The sequence below is a fragment of the Erpetoichthys calabaricus genome, chromosome 8 (assembly GCF_900747795.2).
Source record: "Erpetoichthys calabaricus chromosome 8, fErpCal1.3, whole genome shotgun sequence".
Taxonomy (NCBI): Eukaryota; Metazoa; Chordata; class Cladistia; order Polypteriformes; family Polypteridae; genus Erpetoichthys; species Erpetoichthys calabaricus.
Window position 1 is genome coordinate 165,836,444 of NC_041401.2, and position 20,497 is coordinate 165,856,940.

The 20,497-nt window shown below is 41.4% G+C and overlaps 1 protein-coding gene across 7 annotated transcripts in view; it reads left to right on the forward strand.

The window, feature by feature from the left end:
- hspg2 (heparan sulfate proteoglycan 2) overlaps window positions 1-20,497 on the forward strand; it is a 517,600-nt gene that overhangs the window by 392,148 nt on the left and 104,955 nt on the right. For 6 of the 7 annotated variants that reach the window (XM_051930340.1, XM_051930335.1, XM_051930337.1 and 3 more), the window contains 4 exons: window positions 7,495-7,617; window positions 9,307-9,459; window positions 14,652-14,794; window positions 17,019-17,096. In XM_051930340.1, coding sequence (XP_051786300.1) covers window positions 7,495-7,617; window positions 9,307-9,459; window positions 14,652-14,794; window positions 17,019-17,096 — 497 coding nt within the window. The remainder of the gene's footprint in view (window positions 1-7,494; window positions 7,618-9,306; window positions 9,460-14,651; window positions 14,795-17,018; window positions 17,097-20,497) is intronic. The other variant, XM_051930339.1, reaches the window with a different exon arrangement.

The window sequence follows — 20,497 nt, forward strand, 5'->3', positions numbered from 1 at the left end:
AGGTCCAGAGAAGAGTGTGGACACTTTTTGTGACTGAAGACAGAGAAGAAAATTAAAATTAGTCAAAACCTTTTATTGATACATACCAGGCAAGGGTAAAATGTCAGAGAAACACAGTCCTAGGACACCGCGCTTCATCTGCGTCGAGCGCAGATGTCCTTGTTCTTTTATACCTTTCTAATCTCCTGATCGTTGACCACGTAAGCAATAAAAATAGCGTCCTGACTCATTGTACTTTTCCAATTTTGTAAAGTCATTACCCTAAAGGTATATTTTCTTGTCACACACATCATCAAAAGAAAACTTCCAGAAAGTATACATGCTTTTTGTCACGTACGCAAAACACAAACAAGTTTCATCATTTTGTCCTATTTTCTGTACACACATACATTTTGTTCAATTACATCATTTTATGTTTTTACACTCCTCCCTTTTTGAACAAAATGATGTGGGCAATATAATTCTATCTTGAAATGGTTGATGAAGGGGAAGGGGGAGAGAAAATGGAAGAAGCTATACGAGACATGCGCTCCTCATGTAGCATATATGCCCTTTCCAAAGAGGCGGTAAAGTACTTAGATATTATATAGCGAAACAAAGGGATAATACAACAACCAACCAGGAGGAGGAGGCAAATGCCACAACCAAAGAAATGAAAACAGATCTTATCCATTGTCCCCAAGATCCGAAGGAGGATGCAAACCACTGATCCCAGGGATTTGTAATGCCAGAATTAGTGGAAAGTTCTTTAGAGAGAGCAGTAAGGCCTGCCAATGCACGAGTTATTGATCCATCTGGCGCGGTATTATTTGGAATATATGTACAACAAGCATCACCAAACATAGCACAGACACCTCCCTTTTCCGCAAGTAACATGTCCAGGGCTAGACGATTTTGCCAAGTCATTGGGCTTGTCGACCAGTCCCACAGTTGATAATAGAGCAGAAATCAAACTGCACTGATGTGGTAATTCCTAACGGGAAAGTCAAGGTGACCAGGGCAGTAGACAAGGGAAAAGAAAAACATAGTAGCACAGCAATCAAGGGTGCCATCTCTTGCAATGTGAGGCGTGAATCCAGGCAGGCAGTCCTTCAACTTTCACGGCGTGTGATGTGGATAGAAGAATTTGGAATGATCCTCTCCACCTAGGCTGATGCCAGTGTGTCCTTCGAGTATCTCGAACCAGGATCCAGGTGCCCAAAGGAATTGGTAAATCCTTGGAAAGGGGACTGGTCCTCCAGGCTTGATTAACCTGCTGGTGGATTTCCTTCAACGAGGTTCGCAAACCTGTAAGACTAGAGAGAAGATCATTGTCCACAGTATGCAAATTCACATTACAACCATGCCAATGGGCATGGGACGTCCGGTCAGAATCTCAAACGGCGATAGTCCCAGTTGTCGGTGTGTCCGTCCCCTTAGTTCCATTAAAGCTAAGGGTAGTGCATCCGGCCATGATAAATTAGTTTGTTCACAAAATTTTTGCGAGTTTAGCTTTTAAAGTGCCATTGCATCGTTCTACGATGCCTCCGCTTTGGGGATGGTATTTACAATAGCCAGGTGGTTAATTCATTTATAATGGTGAGGGATACCCCATCTTGGAATAATCTCTTTAATTAGTGCTTTAGCTACTGTTTTGGCATTGCTGTGTTTTGAAGGGAAAGCCTCTATTCATCGGGAGAACACATCGACAATCACAAGACAATATCGGTACCCTTTAGACGGGGTTAGTTCAATGAAATCCATTTGGAGGTGTTCAAACGGACCCATTGGATTAGGGGTAACGGCGGGACTTACCTGGGTACCTTTTCCCACATTAAACTTTTGACATATTGCACAGCATCTGCAAAATTGCTCTGCATATGTAGAGAAACCTACAGCTTCCAATGTTTTTCAACATCTCGAACCATGGCATCTCTTCCTGCGTGATCGAGGCCATGGGCGATTTTTGCCATTCCTGGGAAAGAGGCTTTTGGGAGTAAAGGTTTGTTAGTGTGTTTATGAGTCCAGACTCCATCAGAGAGGGACCCTTCTTTGGACCATTTTCTCCTTTCGATATCCGTGGCTGCACTCTGTAAAGAAATAATTTGATTATCAGGGTCCTGGTCATTTCTCTGTTGGAATAAAGAAATTGGTGTGTTATTATATGCAGCCTCTTTAGCAAAGTGGTCAGCTAATTCATTTCCTTTGCTAACAGGATCCTGTGTGAGCTATCATTTAACAATCGCTAGCTTCGATGGTTTGGTTATGGCTTCTAAAAGGGATTCGATCAATTTCTGATGTTGGATGGGTTTGCCAGTACTGGTCTTAAATCCCCTTAGTTTCCATAGTGCTCCATGATCATGGCAGACTCCAAAAGCATACCTGGAATCTGTATAAATTGTTACGATCTTCCCTTCGGACAGCTGACATGCTCGAGTGAGTGCTATGAGTTCAGCTGCTTGTGCACTTAAGCTTGATGAAATTCGATTTGCTTCCAGCAGGCGGTCCCCTTGGACCACTGCGTAACTGGTTGAGATGTGAAGTTTTGGCTTGTACTAGGATAGAATGTACAGCGTGAGGCACTTTAACTGTTAGGGGGCTCATGAGAACTACATCCGTGCTTGCTAATACAGCTTCTGTTGTTACAGCCACAGCACGAAGACACGGAGGAAGTGCTGCGGCCACTGGATCCAGTTTTTTTTTAGAAAAATAAGTCACCGGTCTTTGTTTATCTCCATGTTGTTGCGTCAGTACTGCATTCATAAATCCCTGCTTTTCGTCCACGAACAAAGTGAATGGACGAGAATGATCAGGCAAACCTAGCGCGGGCGCAGATAAAAGAGTAGTTTTGAGGTTACAGAGAGCCTTCTCAGCCAGTTGTTGCAACGGCTGTGCTCTTTCAGTAAAATTTAGAACCCACTGTCTGTAGTGGCTGTAATGCGATCGCTAGAGAGAGCTCTTGTTCCATACGTAATGTCATGACCTAGATATTTTACAGTTTTTTTGATTAGCTGCAGCTTAACTTTAGAAACTTTATGGCCATTTTCCCACAGAAACAGCAACAATTTCTGGGTATCTATTGTACAATCTTCTTCCGTAGCGCTACATATCATTTCCATCTACATACTGTATCAATGTACTACTTCCGGCCAAACGCCGTCTAAATTTACTACTTCCGGCCAAACGCCGTCTAAAAATTTTGGGCAAGAGCTTAACCATAAACACAAAGGGCTTCTCTGTATCCCTGAGGCATGACGGTCCATGTCTAACGGCGGTACCGCGTTTGACGAGATCGGGATGTACGGCGGAGATGCCAGCCTCTGCTTCGGGAGACAAAGGATATTGGGCACGGTGCGGGCGGAAGGAGGATTTCGGGTGGATCACCAGAGGCTCACAATGGGCTATCCTTTGAAACACTACTTTAGTTATTAAATGGTCAGGAGTATCAAAAATACCTGGAGTAACTTGTAACCAGTCTGTTCTTTCAAGGCATCTTACCACCCATGGTCCTATTTCCCCCCATTTAACAGTGTATATGTGCTGTGAGCATGTAAAATGAACAGAAACAGCTGCCTTTGTGGATGAAATAAAAACACAGTAGATGTGAAGGGTTTCGGGGCAAAAACCAGAAGTAAGGAAAGATTCTAGCCAGGTAGTGTCTACTTCTATAGGGAAGTATTGGGCAGTACAGTGTAAAATGTCATGGGCCTGTAAATTGGGAAAAAGACAAGGGGAAAAAAAAAGTGTAGGGCTTTGAGGAGAATGGTGTGTGGGGAAATATCTAAAGTCCATGCTGCAAAAGAGGGTTTGGGGTAAGGGGTAATTTGACACAACAACTTTTGGGGTTGAACAAGGTATGTCCGCCAGGACGTGACTGGACTTGAAGAGGTTTTGACACTTGAAGAAGGTGAGGTTGTCCAGAAGCAGTAAGCACAGTAACAGTTTCGTTCGAGGTAGGGACCTTTGCCAGCGAGCGAGTGGCACCAGTGTCGATTAAGAAAACAGTCTCAGTGCCATCAACGAACAATGTCAGTAAAGGATCAGTCTCTGAATTATGGGTGAGCAAAGGTAGTTGAAAAGAGTGGCTGGAGGTCCCTGCGTTTTCCTATGGCCAGTATTGTTGGTCAGGGGTGTCAGAAGAAACAGGTGGAATAAGGGGAGGTGGGGGCTGTTGCTGTCTGTGAGGGCACTCCCGACAAAAATGTCCAGTTTCACCACAAGCGTAGCAAGAGTAGGAATTAACATTAGAATTTAAGGGAGAGGGAATAAAAGGATTCTTAGTGTGGTCAACAGGAGGAGCTCTAAAACCACCTCGTCCTCTTCCTCGTCCTCGTCCCCTTCCTCTAAAGCCATATCCTCGACCTTGGTCAGGAGCATTCCTGGTATAATAGTTCATCTGTGCTGCCAATAATTTGGCATGAGAGTCCGATTCCTTCTGCTTAGTTTGTTTTTCGGCATGTTCAGCATGTCGTTTGACTTCATCAAACGTGGCACTTTCCCACTCAATACAGGAAGTGCGGACCTTGTTTTGTATATCAAAGCGCAAACCGGAAACAAAAGGTGGAACTGCAGCTCGGGTACGGTCATCAACATTTCCCAAGCCCGAGTGATTAGCCATAAGGTCTTGAATCCTATGTGCCCATTCATCAACCGTTTCATCTCTCTCTTGTTTTGCAGCAGAAATAAGGGACCAGTCCGTTCCTTTTTTATATTTTTCTGCAATATTTTGTCTCAACGCCTCCCATTGTGGGTTAAATTCGCCTTCTCCACCTATCCCCTGTCTTCGAGTTAAAGCTGGGTTCCATACCCATGGAACGTCATTGCGGACACCCCTGCTAACAGTGGCCCATGTGGTCCCAAGCTTTCGACAAAGTACCTGGGTCCATTCAGCAGCATTAGGCTTATACATGCTATCTAACTGATCAAGTTGTTCAACAAATTTTAGTCCTCCTACTTCTTTTGGATCTGGAAGTGCATTCACGACATCTTTTAGTTCTTGGATGTCCCAATTCCGATTTATCATAACTGTTGTGGGATTTTGGGGTCCAGCTGGATGGGCAGGGTTATAATGGGGATTGGGAACTTCTATTAAAGAGCAAGTAAGTGAAGGTGAAGGATCAGAAGAGAAAAAAGTTGGAGCTGGTTTGTGAGTGGAGGTTTGACTTCTGGTGCATTTGGAGACGGGGGTTTGTCTAGTACAGGGTGGGTCATCACGATGGGTTGAGGGGTCATAGTGATCTGTGCCTGGGGAATCATCAGGGGAAACTTCTGCTAGTTGTAGTGCAGGGGGGGGCAGTCGGAATGGGGGATAGAGGAGGGGATAATAGAGGTGTCTGAGGTTGGTTCTGAGGAGGGGAAAAAAATAATAGGATAAATCTAAACCTGTCTTCTTTTCTATAAATTTTCTAGGAGACCCATTTTTACGGGGCGTCTGTTGATCCTCCGAAAATAATTCTTCCAGCATTAATGATTTTGATCCCCCTGTGCGGCGATTAACAGGCTTACTGTTAGTGATCCCATTATGTTCCCTTGCCCTCCCGGGTTCTGTATTTAATTTTCCAACTATATACTGATTCGCCTAGTCCCTTGTGTACGTATGAATCAGCGAGGTATTAAGTGTGCCACTCACTATTCCCTTACTGTTCCCTTCTTAGTTCCAAGGGGGGACACCTAACTATCGGTCCTGTTCCAGTTCCCAGGAGAACACGGTATTGTTGCTTATTCCGTATGTAGATTTATTTATTCCTTCCTAACAGCAATCCTGCAATCTGTGCTCTTTTCGGTTTATATTTCCATACCACCCCGTTACTCGTCCCGTTAGCCTGTCCGCTCACATCCCCGGATTCCAGCTCAGGTGACTTCGTGTCCGATTCGGTTCAGCAGAATACTACATCAATACGTCCAGCCGAGTCTAGGATATGGGTGAGGCCAGTATCCTTTCGTCAGACCTTTCGTATGCGTCAAACTGCTTGGGTCAAGTCTCCATCACCTTAAGCAACCCGTTGAGATATGAGTATGACTAGACGGTCAACAGGAAACTCGCCCTCCCGTTATTTAGAAAATAAAAAATGTTCGGAAATCCCCCGGTGCTTACCCCAGCCTGGAAGTGTGCAAGCTCTGTCTGGAAATCCGTTCAGTCACCGTGGATGTAGCAAAGAGGAGACCAGGGGCTCCTCACGCAAGAACTGTTTCAGGACAGGGCAGTCCTAACTTTTGCCGGAGCTGCATGCTCTGCTGCCGGAGCTCAAGTTGACGGCAGTCCGCTGGTAAGACGGATCACTGAAATGGTCTCGCTGGAGGAGTCGACCGGCCGTCTCTTGCCCCACGTTGGGCGCCAAAAACTGTGGACACTTTTTGTGACTGAAGACAGAGAAGAAAATTAAAATTAGTCAAAACCTTTTATTGATACATACCAGGCAAGGGTAAAATGTCAGAGAAACACAGTCCTAGGACACCGCGCTTCATCTGCGTCGAGCGCAGATGTCCTTGTTCTTTTATACCTTTCTAATCTCCTGATCGTTGACCACGTAAGCAATAAAAATAGCGTCCTGACTCATTGTACTTTTCCAATTTTGTAAAGTCATTACCCTAAAGGTATATTTTCTTGTCACACACATCATCAAAAGAAAACTTCCAGAAAGTATACATGCTTTTTGTCACGTACGCAAAACACAAACAAGTTTCATCATTTTGTCCTATTTTCTGTACACACATACATTTTGTTCAATTACATCATTTTATGTTTTTACAAGAGCGACTAGACTGATTTCAGGGATACAGGGGTTGAATTAGGAGGAAAGATTACATGAGCTGAGCCTTTACAGTTTAAGCAATTGAAGATTAAGAGATGGCATGATTTAAATGTTTGAAAGTATGAGGGGAATTAGTCCAGTGGATTGAGACTGTTGCTTTGTAATGAATTCAGCAAGACCACAGGACACAGTTGGACAATTAAGGGTAAATTTTGCAGAAAGGTTAGGAAGTTTTTCTTCAAGTAAGTAAGTAAAGGGATCCCACCGAGACTACCAAGTGGGTGTTTCACACACTTCTTGAACTACAAATATTTTAAAGTATAATAAGGAAAATCAGCGGCTACACATTGTAATATAAGAATGACTAACTACACCACCATGCTACTTGCCTGCCCTTGTAGCTCACCACAGACATGAAGCAGTAGCAAATGAATTTCATTATTACTTTTGAGATTACTTCTCATGGAGTTACAGAATAAAGTTTTTTTTAAAAATCTGAACTTAATTAGGTCTTTGTGAGATAGTTTTGTCATTTCTTACAGATGTTTGAGCTACCTTGTTATTGCATAAAGCAGTAACAGCATTAGCGTTTTCTATCAGAGCTCCACTGCTTTGATTGGGTAAAGTCATTATTTCCCAAAATCAGTAACTTCAAGGCAGAGATGACCCCCAGTGGGACTGGCATAATATGTTAATTGTTACTACTGGTAACTTTTTCAACTGTCTTTTGCCATGTTATGACCTCATGTTTGTCTTGTCACAGCTGTCGTAGGGGTCCAACCTGTGGCAACCGTTGACCCACCAGTACTGACGATCCAACAGGGCCAACGGGCAGAATTCCGCTGCAGTGTCACGGGCAACCCACAGCCCTCTATTGCGTGGCTTGGTAAGTATGAGAAGAAGCGAATGGCTCGAAGATGGGTAAAATGAAGTGCCTCCCCTTCAGAAGGTTTGTTGTGAAACTGAAAAGTCAGTTCAATAATACTAAAACATATACAGGTGGAAAGATTGTTCCTGTTGGTAACCTTAAGGTGAACGTTGTGTATGAAAACCAGAAACATCTTGTGGATTTATATGTGCTACCAAAAGGATGTGTGCTTTTATTTGGATGGGAATGGCTGAAAAGTATCCAACTTAACTGGCAGTCCATAAAAGCGATGCAGGTCACGTCAAGGCAGAGCACATGCCCAATAGATAATTCACTATTGGCGCACAAGTGTTCCAAGATGGAATTGCCACTCTTAAACATATCAAAGCACATACTGCAGTGGGTGAAAATGTGCAAGCAAAGCTCCATAGGGCTCGCCCTGGGTGCCATTTGCTATCTGCCCCAAAGGTTGACGCAAAGCTCCAGCGTTTAACAGCTCAAAGTGTCCTCTCTGAAGTCAAGTGGCCTAAATGGGCAACACCCATAGTTCCAGTAATCAAGAAGAATGGAGCTGTATGCATCTGTGGTGGCTTTAAAGTCACAATAAATCCAGTGCTGCATACCCTACCAATATCCACTACCATGAAAAGAGTACATCTTCACCTCACTTTCTGGCGGTGAGTACTTTTCAAAGATAGATCTACCTCAGCCATATTTGCCTCACAATTAATACTCACGGGGGACTCCTCCATTATATACCGTCTCTTCTGTAGTAAAGAAGTCACATGGTTGCATTGGTGTCTGTCTTACTCACTGTTGGTGTAAGTGTAAAAACACAACACTTGTGGGTAAAACTGAGATTTTCAAAAAGTTAATTAAACTGGAAGCCGGAAATGGAATGAGGATTGGAATATTTTTGTGATTGAGTCCAGATTTTTGACCCGTTGGCACAAAAGCGTCCAAAATCTCAGAAAGTCTGGGCCGTACTGTATTTTTACAAAATAATTCAATTGTCACTTACTGAACTCTGGGTACTAAAATAGCCAGAATGCTTCTGACTGGCTGGGCTGGATGCTGTGCCCTCCCTAAACTATACATCTTGGAGTGAATCCAGCCTTTACTTTGAACTGTTTGCTTTTATCAACTGCATATCTGTCACTGGGATTAGCTGATTATACTGTACTGGGAATCATCTGAGAGATCAAGGAATCCCATTTAATAGTTAAGAGAAGAATCAGGCTTCTTCTGCATAGAAAAAGAAGGCGAGTAATGAAAGATCAACAAATCAGGTCTAGGTTTTTATCTCTCATGGTTTGATATTCTCTGATAATCTAATCCACAAAATCAACTTTTAATGACTGGGTCCCAGTCCTTCTGGTTAACCACACAATACTGTCAGCAGATCAAGTAGAACTTGGCTATGTTCTTGCCATGTACCATAGTTCTAGTTCAGGTTTATTGTCCTGTGTAATATAGAAGTAAAAACTGGACCATTTTTTAAGCAGAGTGTTTTGTAAATCCCTAAGTATTCGTTGGTACAAAAAAGGACATGAAAGAAAATAATTGTCTGCTTTATTGCTCCAACATAGTACCATTAGCTTGCCCAGAAGACTTGGCAACAAATTTCAGGTGCCTTTTTCTACCATGATGGGCAATTCATGTACATCAACTGTTAGTTTTTTATGATTTTTTTTTTCTTTTCACCAGGAGGTCAAGGAAACCGAATTTCCCCCCATGCAATAATCCAAGGAGGAAGTCTAGTGATCCCAGCAGTGGAACGTGCAGATGAGGCAGAGTATCTGTGCAAAGCCCTAAACTCTCATGGAGAAAACGTGGCTCGGGCCGTGCTTTATGTGCACAGTAAGTCTGTGACATGGCTTTCTTTACTCATATCTGTCTAATCCCATTGAAGCAGCAAATTATGAAAGATTTTATGGTAACCACAATCTTAATAATTTGTATAAATAATTCAGTCGTTTTCTGATCATGCTTGTTTCAGAGACGAGCCATAACTTTGATAATCTCTAACCTGCTCTGTATGTGTATCACGCCAATGTTTTTGAACCTCTTTATGACATTTTACTTTGTCTTCTACTCTTTGTCTTTTATTTCCGACCCCGCTTGGAGCTGAGAGCACAGGAACTGGGTCTGACAATAGCATTCACACAAATGAGATGTGATTGGACCGTGGGCGTTGTTGTAAATGTTTGAGAGGAGGGCGGGACTTGGCAAAAAAGTCTCGTCTCACGGGAGTTTAAATTATCTCCTAGAAAATCTCATCCCAAGATTTCCTTTTATAATAGAGAGATATATCTTGTTTTATTTCTCTAAGTTTGGTCATTCAGTCACACTTGAGGCATGGTAGCCACAGTCACAAAACTGTATGCCATCTCCTATTTGCAACATATCTAACAGACCACAGTCCAATAAGCCTAACTGGCTTAATTAACGCTCTGTTCTACAGATATAGCTATGAATTTTCTATCTCATGTTAAAAGACTATGCCATACTCTAGGTAGCTATAAGAAACTGATATTCTGTTATTGAACTTAAGAAAACATATGAATTTAACATCAAACATTAGCTTTCTAAGATTGGATTTAACCAGGTAATCTAAGGTGGATGCAATGAATATACAATTCATCTCACCTTAGTAGTTGTTAAAGCTTTACTTTGTCTTATCCTGCGTAAACTCTTGGAGTTGTACCTCTCGAATATGTCTGTGTATGTCTGTGTCCAGGTATGAAGTGAAGAGGGCACTGAGTTGAATATCACTTCTACAGATCCTAGATCACTTCACCCTCCACAGCCAAGTCAGTGAAGCTGTAAAGTCAACTAAAAACCGATCTTCTGAAAGAGAGTTGCTCCATTACATACCCTCATTCATGGTGGGTTCCAGACACTCCCCTGACATTGTCACATCAGTTTTATTAAGAACATTTAATACAGTTTATTGAACTGGAAGTCTGTTTTTCCAGAGGTTAACAATGAAAAGTGAAGATGCAAGTTTTCGTACCAACTGTGACCAAACAAAATTATGTTGAAATAATGATGTACACTTAATGAGCAAATTCTTAATGAGCAAATTCTTAGGACCACTACACTAAAACTCGGTAGGTCCGCTTTTGCTTCCAAAACAGCATTAGTTCCTCATGGTGTGGATTCCACAAGATGTTGAAAACATTCCTTTGAGATTCTGGTCCATGTTGACATGATTACATCATGCAATTTCTGCAGATTTGTCAGCTGCCCATTCATCTCCTGTTCTACCACATCCCAAAGGTGTTCCTTTAGATTCAGATCCTGTGATTCGAATGGCCGCTGAGGAACACTGAACTCATTGTCATGTTCATTAGACCAGTTTGAGATGAGTTTTGCTTTGCTACGTGGTGCATTATCATGCTGGAATTAGCCATTAGGAAATTGATAAATTGTAGCCATAGTGGGATGCACATTGTCAGCCACAATATTCAAATAGGCTATGTTATTCAAATGATGATTGATTGATTGGTGTTAACAGGCCCATCATGTACCAAGAAAACATTCCGCACATCATTACAATGCCACTACCAGAGTGGACAGTTGACACAAGACAGGTTGAGTGCATTGATTCATGCCTTTGGCACCAAATTCTGACCCGCCATCTGTGTGCCTGAGCAGTAATCGAGATTCTTCAGACCAAACAACATTTTTCCAGTTTTCAGTTGTCCAGTGTTGATGATCCTGTGCCCACTGCAGCCCCAGATTTCTGATATTATCAGGCAGGAGTGGAACCCAACATGGTCTGCTGCTTCAAGGTTCAATGTATTGTGCATTCTTAGATGCCTTTCTGCTTGTCACAGTTGTACAGATTGGTTATCTGAGTTACCGTTGCCTTTCTGTCAATGACTTTGCCATTCTCCTCTGACCTCCTTCATCAGCAAGGTGTTTCTGTCTGTAAAACTGATGCTTAGCAGATTTTTTTTTTATCTTTTTCATACCATTCTTAGAAAACTTTAGAGACTGTTTTGTGTGAACATCCCAAGAGATCAGCAGTTACAGAAATACTCAAACCATCCCGTCTGACAATTTAATCCTCGGTCAAAACCACTGAGATCACATTTTGTCTGGTTTAGATGTTGTAATAAGAATGAGTCTCCAGACATCATAAAGGTTTGGGGCAGCCACCCATATATTATTTCCCAGCTGCAAAAGTTTTTGAAATATTTGAACAGAGATTTTCACAAGACTGAGTCCAAAACAGAACTCAATTGGAGGTAAGAGGGCAGTTTTAAGGGCTGGGGAAGGAAATGATGTCATGTAGACCAGAACCGGAAGTGACGTCATCAGAGGTGCCAGAGCTGGAAGTGACATCATCAGAGGTGCCGGAACCTGGCGAGATTTCCCGGGAATGGTCTGCAAGAAACTGAGAGAGACAGTCAGCACACTCTGCCACCCCATGGTCTGGTGTAGTATTACAGTTACCCAGGCCCTTTAGCTGTCTCCTAATCGCACGTGTGTGACAATGTGAACAAAAGCCAAAGCTGCTGACCTGTATTATGTATTGTGCTCCTGCCACATGATTGGCTGATTAAAAATTAAATGGATAAGCAGATGTACTGGTGTTCCTGATAATTTGTTCTCTTAGTGTAGTTATTGTAGCAAAAACACAAACAGAGAGAAAGATTAATATCATATTTGGAAGTAAACCCCTATAAAAATGTGCTAAGTGTGTACTTATGTCTGTTTCTGGGAAGGATGTGTCAAAAGAAGTCAGTGTTGTGTCAAGGCTTCTGATTAAAGCTCTATATTAGCTCCCTTCACTAGCTTGGCAGTGCTTGTGCTTTTTTAGAGCATATAACTGCATTGCTATGCATAATCCATTGTAATCAACCATACAAATGTTTAAACTTATCAGAATTTCCTTTCACGTTAAGTGCTGATTTTTTTTCCAAACAATGTGCTGTTTTCTATTGAGCCAAGAGCAACCTGTATCAAGATAGTAATTTTCTGAGCAGTCAAATGTCAATTATGTTGAATAATAAGGAAATAAAAGTGTTGCTCTTCAAGTAAAATTCTGCCAAGATGAAAGCTGATGAAGTCGAGCTGCTGTTTGCTATCTGTTCATGTGTCTTTTAAGCACAAAACTAACCCAACAAATCACAACACATAGAAAAGACTTTATTCCTGAAGGAAAGGTTTGAAAAAAGTTCACCGGATAGTCTTATGTTAGTAAACACAAAATATAAAAGCATTTCCACTCCTAGTCACTGCTTAATACCCTCGCCATGCAGATTTGCAAGTCAACACTTATGTACTGTACCTCCACTAAACTAATTTATAGTGGATTCAGGAAGAATTAAAAATAAACTGAAATATCACATTAACACAAGTATTCAGACCCTTTACTGTGTATTCCGTCGAAGCCCCTTTGGTAAGGTGGAGCCTTCTTAAGTGTGACATGACAAGTTTTACATAACTGAATTTGCAGATTTTCTGCCATTTTTCTCTGGAGATCCTCTTTAGCTTTACCAGGTTGGATTATGACTGTTGGGGGACAGCTATTTCCAGGTCTCTCCTGAGATATTTGTTTGAGTTCCGGCTGTGGCTGGGCAACTCAATGACATTCACAGAGTTGACCCTAAGCCACTCTTGTGTTCTGTTTTGGGTCATTATCCTATTGGAAGGTGAACCTTTGACCCAGTCTATGGTCCAAAGAGATCTGGTGTAGGTTTTCATTAAGGATATCTTTGTACTCTTCTCTGTTCAGCTTTATCTCAACCCTATCTGGTCTCCCAGTCCCTGCCACTGAAAAACAACCACACAGCCTAATGCTACCACCACCATGCTTCATCGTTAGAATGGTATTGCTCACGTCCTCTAGATGTGACGCTAATCTTGGTTTCATCAGACCAGAGAATCATGTTTTGTCTCAGTCTGAGAGTACTCTGAGTGCCCTTTTTGCAAACTCTGAGCATTCTTCCATGTGTACTTTACTGAGGACAGGCTACTGTCTGGCCAATCAGTCAGAAGGCTCAGATCCATGGATTGTTACAGTGTTCTTTTTAAACATTTTCCCATCTCCACACAGGTTCTCCGGAACTCAATCAGTGTGACCATGGGTTTCTTGGTTACCTCTCTTACCATGTCCCTCCTTTCCAAATTGTTCAGTTCAGCCATGCAGCCTTCTTTAAAAAGAACTGTGGTTGTTCCAGACTTCTTCTATTTACAAATTATAGAGGCAGCTGTGCTCTTGGGAACCTTCAATGCTTCTGGAATTTTTTGTAGCCTTCCCCAGATCTGCACCTCAACACAATCCTATCAGTAAGTGCTACAGGCAATCCCTTCAATGTCATTGCTTGGTGTTTGCTCTGATAGAGATTATCTGTATAGACCACTGTGTGTCTTTTCTAATCATGTCCAATCAACTGAACTGAGCAAAGGCGAAGTCCAAACAAAGCACAGAAACATCTCAACGAGGATCAATACAATGGGATGCACTTGAGATACAGTTCAAGCAAGTGTCATAGCCAAAGGTCCCAATACTTGTGTCAATGTGATATTTCAGTTTTTTATTTCAATAAATTTGCAAAAATTTCTAAAATACTGGTTTTGCTTTATCATTTTTGGGTATTGAGTTGGGTTTGATGGAGGAAAAAATGAATTTAAAATTAAAGGCATTCACAAATAAGATGATTACCTATTAAACTATATAACTATTATTACACACTCATTGCTTGTCATATAAAATACTTTAGTCATCGTTCTGTTTGTTATTATGTATTAAGTATATGTTGTTAAATTTTCTTTACTTTGGTGTGCATTTAGATTTTGTTATTTTTCTTATTAATGTATGTTTTTGTCACTGTTTCCCTAAATCTGTAATGTAGTCACTAGTAAATGAGTGTAGCATTTCACTTATATAAATCTCTTTCTCTGGAGGATATATAGCGCTCTACAAACCAGCGTCTACATTAGTAGTCAAGTTTCATAAAAGCAATCATCAGGTGGTGTTGTGTACCCACTTGTTGTGCATAATTACAAGTAGGGGGGTTGTGTTTTTTTTTCTGCAGGTGCCAGCCTTCCTCACATCCAAGTAAGCCCCCAGAGAATGTCAGCCAATGAGGGTGAGACTGTGAGGCTCTACTGTCGAGCTGGAGGAACACCAAGTCCTGCTCTGTCATGGAAAAAACTTGGAGGTCATCTACCTTCACAGGTAAGGAGAGGCCCCTCTACTTCAGGGTTTACTTTCTTTAATGTAGCTAGGGCTCAGGCATCCGCCTATAAATCAGAAGGTTGTCACCCTTTCCTCTCAATGTGATTGAAACTCCTAGACCTACCATTTTACAAAGGCTTCAACATTTGTTTACATGCACTTGTGATCTGTGACCCAAGTAAAGAAATTTTAAAGTTAAATAGCGCCCTTCATAATTATCACTATCTCAGGGAGCATAAGAAGTAAAGAAAGAATACAACATAAAGCATCAGCAACAGAAGGGAACAAGTTAGACTGTTGTAGCTATAAAACAATTGCAAGACCTTTACTGTACTGTAGTGACAAGTAGAAGCTCATACTGAAGAAATGTTTGATTGACACATATCAAATTCTACAATATGATGAAAAAGAAGGGCATTGGTGACTCCTTTCTCTACTAATATGGAGGCCCAACAAAGTTAAAACTAATGCACTTTCTGACAGATTCAAGAATTCTGAGCCGTCAAGAACAGATACAGCTGGATAGAGAGAAAACAGAACATTTTCGGACAATAGAAAACATCTTGGATTCTGCATTCCTGGCCTACCGCATACAGTATCTTAAAACATCTTAGCCTCTTAGCTCTCATTAGCATTACAGTGTGCACTACAACTAGTCACAGTAGCAGTACTGCCAATGCCACTGTACACATTGAGTGCGTTCACATGCACACACTTAACCGGATTAAGGTGAATAACCCGGTTAAAGCAGAAACTTGGTTTCTTAAAAATCCATGTTTATGTGCGCAAGTAATATTCTGGAGTACTCATTTGTCAAAATACTTTGATGTCATTAATTTGCACAAAAACAGTTAAACATCATTATTGGCTACCATGAATCTGAAAATATGAGTGACACCTGCAACCAGATTAAGGTGAATAACCCGGTTAAAGCAGAAACTTAGTTACTTAAAAATCCACGTTTACGTGCGCAAGTAATATTCTGGAGTCCTCATTTGTCAAAATACTTTGATGTCATTAATTTGCACAAAACCAGTTAAACATCATCATTGGCTACCATGAATCTGAAAATATGAGTGATATCTGTGATCATTTTCTTGCGTTTATTCAAATTTGCGCGTTATGTATAAGTTTGCATTATCAGATAACTTACAGCAAACTCTTCTCTGCTTGGATGTTTTATTGAGCCCTACAATGGACCCGCTACATGTGCTTTATGCATTACACTCCATTCTGCTGGAATAATCATAATGCAAGTATATTTACTTTAATAAGCTAAGTATTGCATTAGGTTACTCATTACTTTAAAAAGTATTCGGACTACATAACAAGTGCTATGCTACTCCTCTCAAGATGGTGCTTCTAAGTTTAGCACTGTGCATTCAGCTCATCAGTATGAATCTATCCGTTTATGAAATATTGAGATTGTTTCATCAAGGAGAAGGAGTAATGTGATCAACTGAACATCAGCCCTTGGAAATTTACCTTATGGAAGCTTCTACCCATGGCTGCTGAAAGCACGTGTGTAGGAAATACAGCCGCAATGGACATGCACAGACTACAAAATCCTTTACCGTAACCTGGTTAAGGGTTTACATGCTGCAGAAAAATCAACTTCTGTTATCCAGGTTTCTCAAGGACCAATAACCCAATTTGTCTAACCGGAATAAGGGTTTACATTGCGTTTTAAAAGTCAGGTTTCTGTGAATAACCGGGTTATTGAAGCACATATAAACATGGTGATCACATCACATTTGCAGTGCTACACCATGGATTGGGCATCATGTTCCTGGGTATCCTGAATGAGTCCTGACTCAATGAGATGGAAAATTGTAACGTTCTGTCATTAATACTGCATGTCTTGGCCTCACAAACCTGCTAGCACAACACACAAGTAGTGCGTAAGAATAACAGAGGGAATTTATTTATTCTTGACCTTCAATCCTGTCAAGTCTAAAAGCAGTACGCATTCAGAGGACTGCAGGCCTCATGCCCTAACCAGGTCAGCAGTCCTCTTACCGAACTTAATGACTATGCAGAGGAGTGAACATCAGTTGATGTTCCTTTTTATCTGTAAATCCATTCCTTCTGGAAATTCTAGACCTGAAATCCTAGGCATAGCCTCAATCCGACTCTCTCGCTCCTTTGTTATTCTGCTTGACAATTTCTGTCTTCCCATTTCTCCCTGCTGTCTGTTTCTCTCTCTTTGTTTGTCCGTGTTCAGGCCATTCCATCTTATGGTTTTCATCAGTTTAAAAGCAACAGCCTGGATGTTTTGCAGAGACGCATCGAGGAGATGCAGGTACCATCCTGCTGTAATGATGTCTGACGTTGACATGCATGCTCTGCTTAACCCAGTAATGCTTCCCAATAAAGCAGATATGCTCTGTATGATGTGAATCACTGCGTCAGGTCTCCAGGGCACCAGGTTTCAGGAAGAAATTGAGCCCACCCAAATTGAGATCTTGTTGGTTACAAGGTGAAAAAGTTCTGATTTGTCCTGCTTTTATTGATCTAAAAGCTAAAATTGAAACATTTCAGTTAGGAGAATGTAAAATCAATGTATCTGAATTGAGTGGAACTGAGGATCACCCCGCTTTCTGCGATAAAATACATCATTGTTCTCTCTCCACTCTACCTGACTGTCACTCTACTGGTTCACACTCATTTTTACTGTTCATTTTATTCTCTGCCAGCATCATAGGACAAGCTGTGCATAGTCTTTTAGGTCATTCTACCTTCTTTTTACTTGACCACTTAGTAGTCCTGAAGTCTGTCAAGCTAGCCTATGGCAAGCATTAATATCATTCTGCTGATTTATGAGTGGCCCCCGCAGTTGTGTGGGGATGTAGTGCATGATTTTCAAAAGAAGACCCTTCACCATCATTAGTGAGAGGATATTAGACAAGCAAACAGAGTGGCTGTGGTGAGATCTGATGCTTTATGTGTTGTTGCTTTTTACTGCAGTTGCCCTTGGAATTAAAGTAACAAAACAGCAACCTAATCTGCTTAATTTGCCTAAATGCTATAAGATAATGCAACGTAAGACTAAGCAACTGCAGCAGAGCAAGGGGGAAAGAGATTCAAACTCTCCAGCTAGGCAGTTAAAAGGTAATTCGAAAAAGAGAGGGAAAGAGTAGAGCAAAAGAAGCGGTCACCACAAATGGGCTGCGTAAGAATTGGTGGTCTTGGGGAAGACCTGTGCATTTATCTATTTAGTCACTGTGTTGTTTTGGTTTTTAAACTTCATGTACATGTCAAAGCAGCTTAACTGATACTCACTTTAAAGAAGCAAGGCACTGCAGTTTATTCACTACATCCTTGTCAGAACCTCATTATTAGTCTGATTTCAGAAACTGCAGCTACTGTACATTAGATGACATTGTCATTGTGCTTTTCTGAGAGTGACAAGACTTGTTTTGTTGAAGTTCCTCTTTAATTCACATATACAGAGCTGACTGATTTCACTCGCACACTTGCAGTCCCTTTTGGGTTGTCGAAGCATTCTTGCTATGAGCGACAATAACAGGAATCTGGTAGTTTTGCTATGAAAAGCAACATTTGTCTTTTTTTTCTCTATATACCAATTTATCCAGTAATAGAAAAGAGAAATTTGTCTTACAAACTAGACTTAAACTAAGATGTATATTGAATATCCATCCATCCATTTTCCAACCCGCTGAATCTGAACACAGGGTCACAGAGGTCTGCTGGAGCCAATCCCAGCCAACACAGGGCACAAGGCAGGAACCAATCCCGGGCAGGGTGCTAACCCACTGCAGGACACACACAAACACACCCACACACCAAGCACACACTAGGGCCAATTTAGAATCGCCAATCCACCTAACCTGCATGTCTTTGGACTGTGGGAGGAAACCGGAGCGCCCGGAGGAAACCCATGCAGACACAGGGAGAACATGCAAACTCCATGCAGGGAGGACCATATTGAATATCATGTAATAATAATAAAACTAATTCATTTTCTGAGTTACTCTAAAGCAGGGATCTCAAACTCCAGTCCTGGAAGGCAGCAATGGCTGCAGTTTTTCATTCTAACCCTTTTCTTCATTGCTAATTATCTTCTTGTGAATTCATTTTAATTGATTTGTTTTTTAAGATTTGTTCCCCGGAATTTCTTCATCATTCCTCTGAATTGCTTCATTCTTTTCCTTAAACAGAAATGACATGTGAAGTGAGTGAGTCAACAGAAGACCAACTAAGTCAGGGCCTCAAACTCCAACCAATTTCACTCCAGCCACTTACTTAATTAGACGCTGAGTCTTGTTGTTAATTAAAACCATTCTTTAATTCCATGGCTTGTTGCTGCTCTCATTGTGCAATAACTGACATTTTCAAAATTGTTGATTTTTTACTTTTCTAAGAGCACTGTTCAAATGCTTTGGGGACCTGAGCAAATCTACATTCCTGAGACCTTCACCTTTCGTTATTTTCAGATATTGTATGACAAGGGGGCTCTGCCCCCTGCTCGCTTCACTCGACTACCCCCGGCGTTGGGTATCCTGAAATACATTAGTTGACCCAAGCAGCACATTATTCCTAACTTCACTCCACAGTAGTGCCACTCACAATATGGCGGTGACGCCTGTGCCTTCACTCCGCAGTAGTGCCACTCACAATATGGTGCTGACACATGCGCCTTCCGTACTTTATGGACCTGTGGGGCCTCCGTAGCCTCTTCCGCTTGAATCTGGGCTGCAGCGCAGAGTCCTCTTTTTTGTGTGGCTGTTGGTAGTCGTTAGCCATGGGCGCGTTGTTGCTTCATTTCTCATTCATGTCAGTTGAGCTCTTTCGTTTTTGGGCCGTGACTCCTACGTGCGTGGTGGATACAACTTCGCATGCGGTTTATGACATGCACGCTGTACGTGCCTGCGCAGTATGTCTCATGGTCCCATCGCCGTGTCCTTGCGTCCATGCCACCCGGTTTACCATTCTCGGTTAGTAATATGGATGGGACACAGTTTGCTAATCATGTTTTGGTTCATTTTGTATTTCATTATTGTTTGGCTGCTAATTAAGGAAAAAGAAACAATTATTGAGAATGAGTCTTGAAGAGGAAGTCAATTAAAATTAATTCAAAAGAAGTTAATTAGCAGCAAAAACAGGCACTAATTAAGAAAAGAGTTGGAATGAAAACCTGAAGCCACTGCGGCCCTCCAGGACTAGAGTTTGAGATACCTGCTCTAAAGAGTGCATAACAGTATGGAGTCAAGAGTTCAAACTAGTCTTGCTGAGCCAGATGTATAATATATACATTTCGAGACAACCACGAGTGAAATTTGCTTACAATTAGACTCCTCACTGAATGTACCATTTCTAAACCAATCAAATGAAGGCGTCTCGCAAAGTAGGGGAGGTGATTTTGAACTGCAAAGAACAATGGTGCTCTTGATAACTTGGTCTAACAGTCAGCAAACTTCTGATTATGATGAAGCATCCACAGTTGAAAACACTCCTTAAAAGACCCCAAATAACATGAAAATGTCTTTTGCATATGTGGAGAGCACTTTACACATGTTAAAAATAAACATAACCTATTGCAAGCTAAAAAACCTTCCAGTAACATCACATGGATGAGTGGTAAATGTGAACAATATGTTGTCACAGGTGCTGTGTGTGATGTCTGTTGTTCATGATTATGACAATAGTGTAGGAGTCTATGATTGTGAAAATATGAACTGT